Source organism: Mastomys coucha, unplaced genomic scaffold (assembly GCF_008632895.1).
Source record: "Mastomys coucha isolate ucsf_1 unplaced genomic scaffold, UCSF_Mcou_1 pScaffold8, whole genome shotgun sequence".
In the NCBI taxonomy this organism is placed as follows: Eukaryota; Metazoa; Chordata; class Mammalia; order Rodentia; family Muridae; genus Mastomys; species Mastomys coucha.
The window spans coordinates 65,058,876-65,074,127 of NW_022196914.1; the positions used below are offsets into that span (position 1 = coordinate 65,058,876).

The 15,252-nt window shown below is 38.6% G+C and overlaps 1 protein-coding gene and 1 long non-coding RNA gene across 4 annotated transcripts in view; one reads left to right on the forward strand and one right to left on the reverse strand.

Moving 5' to 3' along the window:
• The window catches only part of Cwc27 (CWC27 spliceosome associated cyclophilin), a 188,979-nt gene that overhangs the window by 19,857 nt on the left and 153,870 nt on the right, over positions 1 to 15,252 (reverse strand). For all 3 annotated transcript variants that reach the window (XM_031360434.1, XM_031360435.1, XM_031360433.1), the window contains 2 exons: positions 9,271 to 9,380; positions 4,958 to 5,061 (listed from right to left, as the gene is read on the reverse strand). In XM_031360434.1, coding sequence (XP_031216294.1) covers positions 4,958 to 5,061; positions 9,271 to 9,380 — 214 coding nt within the window. The remainder of the gene's footprint in view (positions 1 to 4,957; positions 5,062 to 9,270; positions 9,381 to 15,252) is intronic.
• Positions 1 to 15,252, forward strand: part of LOC116083680 — a 35,676-nt gene that overhangs the window by 9,401 nt on the left and 11,023 nt on the right. The gene's annotated exons all lie outside the window — the stretch shown is intronic.

Consider the following 15,252-nt stretch of genomic DNA (forward strand, 5'->3'; position numbering starts at 1 on the left):
CAGCTAATGAGGGCTCTACTTACGCACACCCGCAGTGTCCTGCCTGGAGGAAGTGGGGACTTTCATTACAATGATTACTTATGGTCTCTATACCATTGCTTCACCACATGACTGAACAATCCATAAAAGCAGTATGTTGTGAATATAAAACCTGCTTAGAGCTTCGCCAGGATAAGCAACAAGATGAAGTTACGTTAAAAAATGGTATTTCAGCCGGGCAGTGGTGGCTCACGGCTTTTAACCTCACCACTTGGGAGGCAGAGGTAGCTGGATTTCTGAGTTCGAGGACAGCCTGGTCTACAGAGTGAGTTCCAGGATAGCCAGGGCTATACAGAAAAACCTTTTCTAGGCACACTCCCCCCAAAAAAAGAAAGAAAGAAAGAAAGAAAGAAAGAAAGAAAGAAAGAAAGAAAGAAAGAAAAAGATATTTCATGATGTGATCTGACCAGGTGGGTCTAAAAGTCAATAATCATTTTTTAAAATATTTACCTTATTAAAAATTCATTGTTTTGCATACTCAGACAACTGGTATTCATTACTTCTGTACTGCTAACTCCAGAGGAAGGCTTTAAAACTTCTTAAAGTCAAATCAGGCTTGCAAAATTCCAGTCTCTAGCAAAAACAAACTACAAATGATGGATAAAACTGATTTTTAATGCAAGCCAAGGTGTAGCAATAAAGTAGAGACAGAAGAAACCCAGACCCTAAAGTTCTAATACAAGGAGCTATCCTAGGATAGTTTTTCAGAATCAGGGCTAAGACAATGCAGGGAAGAGGCTCCTGAGGGGAGGAGCCATGTTGAAACTCATACAACTTTATTAAAAACAGAAGCAAACCAGACCAGATGTGCATTTTCATTTTTTTCAACACAAAAGCAAAAAATTTTTAAAAAATGTTATTCTCCTTCACTAAGGTCAGCAAAGAAACTTAATTAATTTTGAGATGTTAACTGTGTTAAAGGCAAATCTGAAGTGATATTTACTTATGAGTATAAATTGGAATAACATTTGAAAATATTTAACAGAGACCTAACATCTATCCTCACTGACTAATTCCAGGTTTGAAAATGGAGAAAATGTGCAATAAAATAGATATATAGGTATTTCTTACAGTATTGTTCATAATACCAAAGCCTGAAAACTGGAAAGAGCCTAAATATACAATATTATGGTCAAAGTAAATCTATTTATAACCACATAATGGAATATCACACAAAATAAAATGTTAAAATTATATAAAAATATGACAAGCAGAAATAATCATATATTTCTAAAGAGGTAAGACAGAAAATTGATATAGAATTTTGTTTAAGATATACAACTGCAAACATGTCTGGAAGAGTTTAAATTAAAATCATATATGTGTGTGTGTGTGTGTGTGTGAATATACATTCCATAGTCTATACATAAAAATTTATAGACTATACATATAAATTAGTTTGTATAGTATTTATCTTTGAGTTTGAGACTGTAGATGATTTTTATTTACTTTTTAAAAGGGTATACTACTTGCTTTTATATAGTAAATATTCTTACTTCTGTAATAATCATTAAAGTATTGATTTGAGGTAATTATGCAAAGTTAGGATATTTGAAAATTTATAATATGGAATGCTACATATGCTAAAGAGGAAAGCAGTATAGAAGAGAGATGAAGAGCCGTGATCCACCGTATTAGTTATCACTTTATCATATATCTTTGTTGTATAGTATTATGATAATCTCCAGTTAAATAATCTGGGAAGACATTTTTAAGAGAACCTGAAAGTACACAGTGAATATCTTTAATAGTCCAGTCAGCTCTCACATGGCTTAAAAAAAAAAAAAAAAAAAAATCTTGCTCCACGGCCTTTTTAGCTATGGCTAGGTTCTCTCTAACCTTGTTTGATACCAATCAAGCTTTATCTAACCAAACCCAAACTGGCATACTGACTTCATCCACATGGTCATATGAATCCTCTGACTGATGTCTCCTACCATGTGTCTAAATCATTTTATGAAATCCATGTTTGAAGAGGGGTCCTACAACAGTATGAGTCTGATGTGTAGGACTGAGAAATGTAGCACTCAGAAGACTGCTCCACCTGCTAAACTTTAATTTGGTACCATCATTGCCCCCCAAAACTAGCAATGATTCTGAACAAGGGAAAAATGCAATTCCAAGTGAGAAATTTCTATGCACTTGAGCTTCATCTACCAATAACACATTTTAAGTGCCTTGCTAGACAATGAAATCTGGTAGTAATTATCAAACACCATACACACTGTTTACAATAGAATCATATTTCTTTTCTTTCTTTCCCCCTCCCACCTTTTCCTTCTTTCTTTCTTTTTTTTTGCATGAAAAATAGAACGCTGCTGAATGGTACCCAAATGCCTGCTGTATACCATGCCAACACAGCAGCTTAGCCAAAAATGTGAACGGAATGGTTTGCCAAGTAAAAGAAAACATAACAAATTGGTAATGGTTTCTATCTTGACAGAAACTGAAAATGATCCCTCAATGTGTGGCCACTCATGTGGACACATAAAAATGTCTTAGAGGCAATCATTTTCCTCAGATAACAGACCCTGACAGTGCCATACAGCATACTGGCTGACTTTTGCGTCTCAAAAAAGTAGCAACCATGACCTACAAAACAGTCTGAGAACCATATAATTTACGCATAACACACAGGCACATGCCCCACACTCATAAAGTTTGCTCTAGCCTGTTTTGAGTATGTGACCCCTTTCCTGGGTAGAGTACACTTTTATGAGACAGGACCTAAGTCATCAGAGACTCAGAAGCTGAGCTGGCTCATCTATGAACAGGCACAATGCAGTTCCAAGGTCTTCCATCAGGATAGCATGCATTCCAGAGGATCCTGCACAGTGCCTTCATCATGAAAGCTATCCTCATCAGGACTCTAAAAAAATACCAACATTACTGTGGAGGTACACACATGGAGTTGATTCTCTCCTCAGATGGTAACACTGGAAAGGACCCGGGTCCTTCTTCTGCTTATGGTAACTCATTCCCGTCACCACACTTTGTCTTCTCTCCTTTACTATATATTTTTTTAGTTCAGATGGAGAACCAGCCAACATTACAGACCACTGGTCCCCCCAACTTCCATATAAGAATATGTTCTTGTTTAACTTTCTAATAAGGAGACGAGATGGAACACTGATTATATAGTCAAATCCTTTAAAAATAAGAATGACCCATTTGAATACCATGTCATTGGTATCTGAAGATAACCAGAACCTCAGGATTAGGAAATCCTGAGCCACAGGGCTAGGAAGAACCTTAGGATGTTAACCGGACTTGCCAAGTTGAAAGTAAATATGAATCCTGTGGGTTACGAATTTCTGGTGAAAGTTCTGGGTTTTGAATTTGATGGTGACTTTCCTGTTCAATAAAAAGTGCTTAGATGGCTTATAACAAAGGTTAGGAAAACTTAATGGGCATCAAGCTGCTCTTACAAAACACCCATATTGGTGAGTTAGGGTAAATGAATCAGAAACACATGGGTCATATTTCCTCAAAAATGCATAGATTCAACAATAAGAGGAAGAGGATTTGGTGAAATGTGGGGGTGTCAGCTGACCCCCAAATAAATAGTTGAAAGATATTTTGAGACATTGAAAGAATTCAGAATAAAACTAACCTTGCTGGGCTACATAAAAATAGAATGTTTTTCTATGTGGAGTGCATTTGTTTCTGTGGGTCATGAACACTCATGGAGCCTGTGCCTTTGGCACAGAATTATAGGATTAGCCAGCTTCTGCCTTCAAGCCACTTTGAATTTGTGCACAAACACTATATAAGTTGTAAAAACTGGCTATGAGAGATCAAGGATTTATAAAGACTGGCATCCCAATCCAGATCCTGTAGAGACTATAAATTAATAGACAAGTATACAGATTTTTTTTCAGGGTCCAGGAAGGTATGCTTCATTCGACTCAAGTCCTTCTCATGTGGTTCTGTTGGCTAACGTTATGTACAGTTGTAGAGTCTTACTTGTTCAAATGTTTTTTAATAAGTGTTTTTTATGTCTTTTAAAACATGTGTCCAGCTCTCTTCCCTCCACCCATTAGATTTGTGAGTGCTTGACAAGTTTTGCTGACTGCTTTTCTGGAGGATGGGAGTGTTGGACAGTTTTGAAATAGGGGAGATGCTGTTGGCAGGGAGCATGGGGCCATGACTCTAGTTTGGGGTAATGGCACATGGGACAGTTCAGAGGCTCCAGAGCTGAGTCATGCATGTAGGGGTGCTATACTGGCTGGCCTGTTTCAATGTGTCTGAGCCAGAGGACTGTGGGAGGTGGAGGCAGTTAGGTGCGGGGAGGCCTAATATACTGCATCTGAAGTCAACTTAAGGACAGAGGTGTGACAAGGGAAAACACCGTTTGACTGGCTTTGGGTTTTGCTTATATCTTATTCCCTGGAAAAAGATCACATTCTACGTACAGGATGCACACATGTCTTTTCTTTAAAAGCTGAAAAGCACCTAGAGATAAAATAAAATTAAATCATACATGTGTTCCTAGGATCCTGTAGATACTGTAGATAAACTTGAACAGGGAAATTGGTAGGAAATATATTTCTAAAATAGATGACTGAATTCTAAAATGTTTGTGGGAAAGTATAAAAATATATTGGTTTATTATCTTTTAGGGTTGTTTCCTAGCTGTTTAACACAAACCTTATTATTTTTTTTTTAAATTTTAGAAATTACTTAGAATATTGATCTTTCTTATACATTTTTTTCCTGGCTCACAAAATACTGGTATCAACTGAATGCTTGGTGAGACCATTTATCTCATGTTGTAACTGTAATGAAATGCAGGGGAGAGAAGGCCTGGCAGTGCTAGTGTCAAGTCTGACGCTGAGGCTGTGATGGGAATATGTCTCCAGTGTCTTTACTCTAAGACACTTGTGCAGAGTCAGTGCTGAGAAATCAAAGACCTTACCAGCCTTCATCATCTTCCACTTCTGCTTCAGGAACACTGTTTTCAGGTGTTTCAGTAATTGCTTGAGTGAGCTTAGATTTAAACTGGCTCAGCAGTGCCAGGGTCTGAAATGACAACGAGATGCTAAGCTGTTGATAAAGATCATCCAAGGAGTGATGCTTGAATTTGGTAGAAAAGAACATATGCTGCTTGGATATAAGACATAGGTAACTGTTGATATTTTTTTAAGTTAATAAAATTGCCTTTCAGGCTACATTGGTGACATTAGCAAATTCTGACACTGTTCTGTTTGGATATGCACTGGCATATATCCTTAGAGATGTTCCAGTATTTTCTATTCCAAGACTTAAATGTGCTCAGCAGCAGACATTCTAATTCTGTAAAATACATGCTCATTGTTAAATTTTTAGTGCTTATCTGACAGAAGAGCCAGTCATCAACGTATGTGGAATCAAACACGAAAATAAGTGCTTATTATTCATTAACAAATTTGCAAGATGTGAAGTATCTATCCTGGGAAAGTAGAATGGATGAGCCCATCAATCAGTGGACAGTTAGTAAAATGAAAGAACATTGAAGAAAACTCTTTCAGTCTTAGAAACTGAAGTATGCATTCTCTCAGAGTCAGCAACTCTGACCTGGGAACACACTTTCAAAAAAGAATCTGAGTCTACAAAGTGTCTTGTGCAGCAATATCACCCACATGGACTGTGAATGCTCACATGTTAAATGTCTATCAAAAGGAGCTTGATAAATTCGGTAAAAAGCAATAAATGGGTTATTAAATGGTTATCAGAAATTATAGAAATTTTTTTGAGTCATGTTTTTGAGGAAAAGAACACTCTAGATTTTTAGTTGTCTCTTAGCCTCTGTGGGCAAGAAGCAGCAAATGGTCATGACTTTGTAACTTACATTTTCTGGTTACAGTCCATTCTAGAACCTGAGCAGAAAACATGGGCTAGGAATGAAAGTTTTCTACTCCAGGTTTTAAAGAGTGCTTCATCATGAAGAGGGATGGAGTACAACCTGCCTGAAATATAAAGGGCCTAATAATGAGTTTGGTATTTTAAATTCAACTCTAAATTCCTCATTTTTCAAGGGATGTATGTGTGAATGCTAGCCCAAGATGTGAGGGGCAGGGCTGGTGGACACGGGAGGTACTCCAGCTCCATAATAAAGCTCAAAATCATTAAGATTACAGTTCATGAAAAATCTAAGTAGTATTTACAGTCTAGTTTGGGTTCAATAAGAAAGAGATGACAAAATACTTTCAAGAAACAAGGCAACTATTGCTATGAAACAGTAGTGAAAAGTAATTGTTAAAAAACTCAATTCCCACATGGACAAGAATGAAAAAATATATATATTACCATGGTTACCTGAGAGAAATTTGGGTAAAATGTATAAATGTCAACACAATGTCAACGCAGGCAATCTGAGAGCTGCCCGTGTTAGGACTGGTGTGTTTTAAAGCTGTTCTTAGAGTAGATAGTCTAGAATTAAGCCCTTCAAATAATGTTAACAGATGGATCAGTCCTTGTTTTCCATTTAAATCTGACTCAGTAAAAACCAAACCAAAACAAAACAACACTATTAATTACAACTTTTATTGTACTTAACTTATGGTAAGAAAAAAGATCACAGTAGAGATTTTGGAAAACACAGGAACAAATGGAAATGACTATTACATCATCACTCAGAGCAGCCAATGTTAACAGTTTTGGTAAATGGCATTCAAGACTTTTTATATACATGCTTGTTTATGTCAATGTATGAATACCTCCTCCTATGAGTATCCATATCTAACTAAGCTGGACCTTAATAGAAGCCCTATCAATTTTTAATAGTGATCTCTTGTATAACTGGAAATATATAATTTTAAAGCCTTACATTTACTTACGTGTATCTGTGTACTCACACAGTGTATGCCATCTGTACGTGGCCCTTAGAGGCCAGGGCCTCAGAGGCATGGGGCCCCTTGAAGCTGGCATCACATACAGTGTAAGCCACTCAACATGGATTCTGGGAACTGAGCTTGGGCCCTCTCCAAGAGTAGTATGTGCTCTTAACTGGCTAGGTTATCTCTCCAGTCTAGAAATATATATTTTTAAGGGAATAAGGAACAGTAAAAATAAGGAACCAGAATTTTTTTAGTAGACTGAAAATGTAAAATTTCCTAGAAAATGAAGCTAGTTGTGGGTCTTTCCCCCTCTGTTGGAGTGGGAAGGCAGCTCATTTTTAGGGCCAATTATCATGCTACTGGCATTTGCTTAAAACCATTAAGAACAAACAAATCCTTGCTCACTCTTAGCTTGTCTTATGTTTAGGACCATCAAATTTTTGTCTAGGTATAGCTTAAAGTAAAAGAAGGCACAGGTCAGAAAATATAACATAAAATCTCTGGGGCCCCTTGTAGAGTGATGATAGCACCCACAGTGAAGATGTTTTTGGTTGGTATTTGTGGGAGAATGACTCAGAAAGCTGGCCTTCGTGAAAGGAATCAGTGACCAAGTGACAGCATGGTTCTTAAGTACAGTTAGACCATTCTCACATGGGGAAGTTTTTCTGGGGTTCTGGGTGCCTGGCCTTAGCAGCCTGTGCTCAAATAACTACAACCGAGTGTCTTCAACTTGGCCTCTGTACCTCCGGTCTATCTTCAGAGTCCAGCTGTTGAGCTAGATGGTCCCAGAGTACAAATGACATCACGTTCTTTCCTGCTACCGATGGTTCTGTACTGCACAGAATAACCTGGTTCAAATGAGCAGACTTCTGCTTACTTTTCTGTCTTGGTTTCTGTCTTTTCCTGGCTGGGTTAGTCATATATAGTGTCTTTCCTCTTTGAAAGAGGGTGAAGACTTCTCATACAGACTCCTCACGCACCGATTCTTTTGCCTTGATACAAACTGCTTCTACTTCACCTGGGTGTCTTCTCCTGGTTCATCTGTAAAGCTCAGAAAGACCTTCCTAGATTCTTTGGTCATGTGTAGCTCCATCTGTTGCACATCTATATAGTTTGATAGGACCTATCCTAGTGAAAATGCTCACAGCTTTTTTTGTTGGAATTACTTACTGATTGACTCCCTTCTCTGATAGTTCAGGGAAGTGAGAGAGCTACCTAATTACTGGTCACTGAAAACAGAGATTAGGTTCTTAATGGTTATTTGCCTTAGGGCTGGGGGCTGGATGAGTTACTATAAGTGTAGCTGCTATTCAGAAATTTTGTGACTACATTTTTATTTATTTATTTATTTATTTATTTATTTATTTATTTATTTATTTATTTTGGTTTGCTGAGACAGGGTTTATCTGTATAGCCCTGGCCTGTCCTGGAACTCTCTCTGCTGAGATTAAAGGCATATGCCACCACTGCCCTGCCTTGTGACTACATTTTAAGACAGTTTGTAGTTAAAGTAACTTAACCAAATAAGCTTTGAGTTTTAATATGCTTTTATTTTACTGTTTTTTATCTCTAAAATGGTATATGCCCACACATTAAAGGTAATGCTAAAAATCTTAGTTTGATAATTTCAGAATGCTCTCCCTTAAGATTTTAAATTTTTATAAAAATATTTGGTCTTCTTGAATGTATGTGCACACGTAGTACCAGGGGAGGTCAGATCTCTTGGAAGCAGAGTTCTGCATGGCTATGAGCCACAGTGTGGGTGCTGGGAACTGAATGCTGCTCTTCTGCAAAGACAACAAGTGCTCTTAACCTCTGAGTCCTTACACCAGCTCCAGCCTCCCACCTTTCAACACAAAGGGCAAGTGAGATATTTGTTTTATCAATTGCCATGTATCTATCTATCACCTGGCAAACTGGCCGGTTTGTTCTACTTTTCTCATTCTGTTAATATTTTTACATTACGACTTTAGAAAGTTGAGAAACTTTCTTGCTACAAACAGAAATTAGTAGAAACCAATTTACAGACAGAGCACCGTCTTCCTAGGCAGTGTGCTATTTCAGGCCCAGTAGGGACAGTCGGGGTGCAGCTTACACTACCTGTAAGCTGCGACAGCTCCATGCTTTATCAGAGGGGGCACTTCTCTCTGAAATGTCTGAGAACATGCGGCTTTAGGAAGCTCTTGTATTTGACATGAACAGACCAACTGAAATTTCAGGTTTAAGGTTTTTCACATTCACGCCTGGGAAGAACTTTAGCATGTAGATCTCCATGAGTGGCCATTGCATTCTGCCCTGTGCATTTCCCTTTTTATAAGGAGTGCCTCCTTGGACTCAATCAGATTAGGCTCTACCTAGCAACACTGGGAGAGAATAAAAATAAGCATTGAACAGACTTTGGTTCTGAAGTTACCTGATCCTCTCGAGAAGTGCCTTTCTTTGGTTGTTGCTTCCGCAAAGCTTCATACTTCTGCTTTTCTCGCCTGTACTCTGCAACAGCACCATCTGGGGCAGCTTCTTCCTCTGCAAAACAGGAGCATAAACTCAGGGGTGGGCTGTGTGTACACATTTAAGTTACCAAGTAGGGAGCTCAAACTAGGGCTTGGTTTTTCCCATTAATTAAGACCAAAACAAAATACAATCCAGTGAGATCCATCAAAAATCTATTATTTTCTTGGTTTCAAAGTGACAGGCACTAAATTTGTCAGACTTTGCATTTTTTTCTATACTGTATCATTTTATTTTTCCTTTATACATTCTCTTAGGCTGACTATAAACTAATTGATCTCACTTAAAAATAATTTATTTTTTCTAAAATTCAGCAATACTATTTTATATTATTTCTATCCTTATAATATACATTTTCAAATATTGGTTGAAGTTTCAATAATTCACCGCCTTTGCCTCCACCCCATTAAAATAACAAAAGTAAACTTCAGGTTGATGGTAAATAGGAAATAAATATACCTACTAAATTAAGATAAGACAGCAGCAGCAGGAGAAAAAAATTAATTTTACTAAGTCAGAATTTAGACAATAAATGTATACACTCAGCAGGGCAATGAACAAACAAAACAAGCAAACACACAGTGACAGTGTCCAAAACACACATGCTTAGTATACGGCACCTCATACCTGCTGAGTTCATGCTCCACCAATGAGCAACTCGCATCCTGTCTGTAATGCACTCCTTCCCAGCCTGGTACCCCACTCCTTCCCAGCCTCGTATCTCACTCCTTCCCAGCCTGGTACCCCACTCTTTCCCAGCCTGGTATCCCACTCCTTCCCAGCCTGGTACCCCACTCTTTCCCAGTCTGCTATCCCACTCCTTCCCAGCCTGGTACCCTACTCCGTCCCAGCCTGCTATCCCACTCCTTCCCAGCCTGGCACCCCACTCCTTCCCAGCCTGTTACCCCACTTCTTTATTCTGTCTATCTCAAAGTGTTTTCTTCTTCTCTTGGAGCTCATCTTACTCTCTCAACTCCCTAACTTTTGTTGTTTCTTAAGGAAAACTAAAAACATTCTATCTTTCCATTCCCCAATTTATTTCCCTGCCTAGCTCCTGTTCACTCTGAGGTCTCAGCCTGGCTGGCACTTGGTCCAAGCAGCCTTTCTGGTAAAAGTCACAGCGTCTGGTCAGGACGTTCCTCTGAGCTCCTAGACTGCCCCTTAGCACTTAGCAGACTTTATGGTAATTTACTGTTTACTCTTCTTTTCCTACTAGGGGACATTAAAATCCTGGAGGAAAAGTCATATTTCTCCAGTACTTAGAGCAGAGTTTGGCGAGTGACCCATGTAGATAAATAATGAAACAAGTAAAAGAGGGAACACTGAAACTGGAGAAGGGGAAGTGAAAAGGTGGCAGGTCAGTGTGGCCCCAGACCCACACTGCTGGGGCAGAACTACCCTGCCATCTGGGAGCTTCTGCTCTGCCACCTTAGGGAACAAGTTTTATCCGTTTTCTGATGTTTTCTATGGCAGAATTTTGAAGTTCAAATGCTAATATCCTCAGAACCAGCTAGTCCTAAATATAAAAGAAAAGTCCTTACCTTTTCAGCTATGAGTCACTGAAAGCCTTTGTGGTGAGAACTTTAAACAGTGATAGATGTATTGAGCTACCATTGTTACAGCTAAGTCAAGTTAATATTCAGTCATGTTTGTTTTAATGACTTTGACATGCATTCCTTTGTGTATAGTCTCCTTTAGCCAGGGTCAATCCCTTCATTATACTTTTAAGGAGTGTTTACAAAATAGACTAGAAAAATGTAAATAGGAAGGTCTTACTATGTATCCAGGTTGCCCTCAAAATTTAAGATCTTCCTGCTTCAGCTTCTCTAGGGGATTAGAATTATAGAGGCTTCCTACCACATTCAGCTTCAGTATATACATATATTGTACAACAAAGAAGCCTTATAAATCACAATTTAAAAGCCAGTATTATATAAATTTAGATATATAAAAAACATAGAAGGATTGTAGCCCTGAAGGGGATAGGAACTACACAGGAAGACCAACAGAATCAACTAACCTGGACTTGATCTTTGGGGCTCTAAACCACCAGAGAAACTTTATTTATTTAGTCTCTCCATCAGAGACTAAACCACCAACCAAAGGACATACACAGGCTGGACCTAGGCCTCCCTGAACATATATAGTAGATGCGGAGCTTGGTCTCCATGTGGATCTGGAACAACTGGAGCAGGGTTTATCCCAAAATCTGTTGCCTGTACATGGGATATGTTCTTCTAGTTGGGCTGCTTTGTCTGGCCTCATTGGGAAAAGATATTCTTAGCCCCACCGAGACTTGCTGTGCCTGGGTTGGGGATACCCATACCTGGGAGGGGATGCCACCCTCTCAGAAAAGGGGAGGGAGGATCGGGGGAGGATTGTAAGAGGAGGTGACTGGGAGAAAGCAATGAGTGGGATGTAAAGTGAATAAAAAAAAGCATGGAAATTCTACAACAGTGTTGTCTACAGTAAACGCCTTCAAATAATCTAGATAATAGTATCAATGTGATTTTGGAATCTGGTAATGACAAAAATTTTGAATAAGCTATATTGAGGGATATTTTATGTACAATGAAATTTATTGAGAGTATAGTCTATAACCACACTGGTATTGCTTGTAATATGTTCTACTGCAATCAAGATGCATAACTCCATGACCTCAAAAAGGAGCTGCACTTCTCCAATAGTGGTCCTTTGCCTTCTTCAGACATCAGAGTATTTTTTCTGAATTATAGTTCTGCATTCTAGAAGCTCACACAAGGGAATTATCCTGTATATAACCTCTCATGTCATTTATCAAATGCATCCATGTTGTTGGATAATCCTGCACACAACTGAATGGCACTCCATAGTATGATCATACTCTGAGCATTAATTATTATACTAGTTGAGTGCAATCCTCACTGCTTCTATGATACCATCAGTGTCTGTGTGAGGGGTTGCACCTCCCTCCATCATGGCTCCTAGTGATGCAGAAGGCTGAGCTGCCTGGCTACCTAGCTGGGCCGGGAACTATATTTAACATCCTAGTGGAGTGAATGCTTTCTTCTTATGGTTCTGTTACTTTCCTACTGATAGCTAATAAGCTTTACTGTCCATTCATATAGTTGCTTTTGAACTGCTTGTTCAGATCTTGTGTTCATATTTTGTCTTAGTAATGTATTAAAAGTGGAAAAATATATTCCAGGTACAAGCCCTTTATCAGGCATTTTTTTTTTCTGCAAATGGCTTCTCATAGTGTATAGTTTACATTTTTATTTTTTTTGAAATGCCTTCCTCAGAGAGAAATTATATTTTAGTGGATGGCATTTTATTGATTTTTAAAAATACTACTCATAAGCACACAGGCACAGACTCATACACACATACTCACACACACACATACCGCACCACACATGCGTACTCTCTCTCTCTCTCTGTCTCTGTCTCTGTCTCTGTCTCTCTCTCTCTCTCTCTCTAGTTATCTATGAATGGTTTACTCACTCCAAATCACAAAAGTTCTTTCCCCTAATGCTTTCCTTTATCCATTTTTTAAGCTCTTTTTCATACTTAAAAGTAATAAAGTCTTACTCTGTTATGACTGATTTTGATAAACCTTTAAGGTATATTATCACTCTTGCTGGGGGGATATATACCTTCTCTCTACCTACTTACTCTCTACCCTTTTCACTATGACGTTTACTATGATGGTGGGAAACACAAGGCACTCTGAGCAGAGTCTGAAGCTACCTAGAGTCTGATTGTGGTGAGGATTTCTCAGTAGGTACGCTTTTAGATATAGAAATATTTTAGTGTCCTTCTTTTTCTGCATCTTCCACATTTTAAATTACATTTTCTACATGGAAAAGTAAGGTAACTTTAATGAATCACTTTTTCTCTTCCATATTTATTAGACTTTATTCTTTATATATTTTCTAGTCATGGTAATGAAAAACAGGCATGTAATCTAGATATAGCTGAACACATTGCCCGATAACATCTTAATATTGTAATAATCAACCTTCCTAAGAGTATGTCTATCCCTGTCTCACAGCAGTGCTGAATAATGTACTTGGTAGTATTAATGGCAAGCACTGAAAAGTGAGGGAGTCGCCAGGCAGTGGTGGTGCACGCCTTTAATCCCAGCACTAGGGAGGTAGAGGCAGGCGGATTTCTGAATTCAAGTCCAGCCTGGTCTACACAGTGAGTTCCAGGACAGCCAGGGCTACACAGAGAAACCCTGTCTCAAAAAACCAAAAAAAAAGAAAAGTGAGGGAGTTACACACAGATTCTAGGATCTTTTTGATGTATTCTCTTTGGTAATAGTAAGTGAAATTAAAATAACAGAGATTTATATCTCTAATCAATAGGTTGCAGAATCAATTTAATTTTGGAAAATGTTAAGGAAATAGCTGAAGAGAACTATGGGAATTGTCACCATTACTTAAATGATTCCAGATCAAACAATACCTACCACCGTCTCCCATCTTGCTGTAGCACTTGTGGCTCACATCTCACCGTCAACCACAGTCAGTCTCAGGAAAACTCCATTCCACAATGTTCAACAGACACGCTGCGACCACACAGAATATGCTGCAATACCACCCTATCCCCCAATCGCTAAACCAAGTGGCATCTAATATAGTCTTGAACTGTAATTTTATCTTGACCATGGCTTTTGGCTTCCAAAGAGGGAACTGTAAAATCCAGACATTCAAATCTCTAGTCACAAATAAAAGCATTTTGACTTTAACTGACTGGATTTTGTGTTGAAAATGAAGAATGTGAATGCTTGGGAACCTTAGGGTTAAACAGGAAAGTCACAGGCAGTTCCACTCACCCCACACCCCATCCTCTAGTATGTTCTAGAAGGACCCACAGACTCTGGTGGCACAGAAGTTACAGTTTGCAGCTGTACCCACCTTTGGGTTTGACTGCTTGAATGCATTCTGGAGGTTCTTGGTGCTTGATTGTGGTTATTGGTCATTTACTCCAATTTAATTTGTGTTTTAAATGATATGCTCATTATATTCAATAGAGGTAAGAAAGATCCCTCTGCTTACTATTTACAGTGGTCTGGCAAGAACTGCTACACAGATGAAGCACCTGAGTTTGAGGTTAGGGCAAAGCAGATGGCTGGGCCATGCAGGTTGATTTAAGGGGTGGTTTCGCTAATCTGCTTATTTCCAGCACAGACGATTTTAGCAGGGAAACATGTTGCACTCTGGTTCAGTCTGATTGTTATCTTGTGATAATCTTCTCACACAGTTATAAAGTAAAAACAGATGTGCTTTATAGTACCTATGAAGGGAAACTTGATAGTTCTTTGTGTTTGTATGACTGCATGTAGGATTAGTTTTTCTGTTTGTTTTGCTTTGTTTTTCCACACAGGGTTTCTCTGTGTAGCCCTGGCTGTCCTGGAACTTGCTTTGTAGACCAGGCTGGCCCTGAACTCAGAAATCTGCCTGCCTCTGCCTCCTAAGTGCTAAAATCAAAGGTGTGCGCTACCATCTCCCAGCAGGTTTTTTTTTTTTTAATTTATTTTTACTTTTACTTTACATCTTTGGGCACTTTGCCTGTACATGTTTGTGTACCCCACTGTGTGTCTCACATCCATGAAGACCAGAAGAGGGGTATCAGATCCCCTGGAACTAGAATTACAGATAGTTCTGAGCTGCCATATTGATGTGCTTGGTTGGAATTGAACACAGGCCCTTTGAAAGAGCAGCCAGTGCTCTTAACGATGGAACAATTTCTCCAGACTTGGAATACTTGTTCAGATATACCTCTAAGTAATTAAAATATAATATACCATTAAATGTCACTGTAGAAAATAAAATTACATACCATGAATTTCATTAGCTCTTTATATTCTGCCTAGTACATTTCCTACATAAAAATTAGTGAC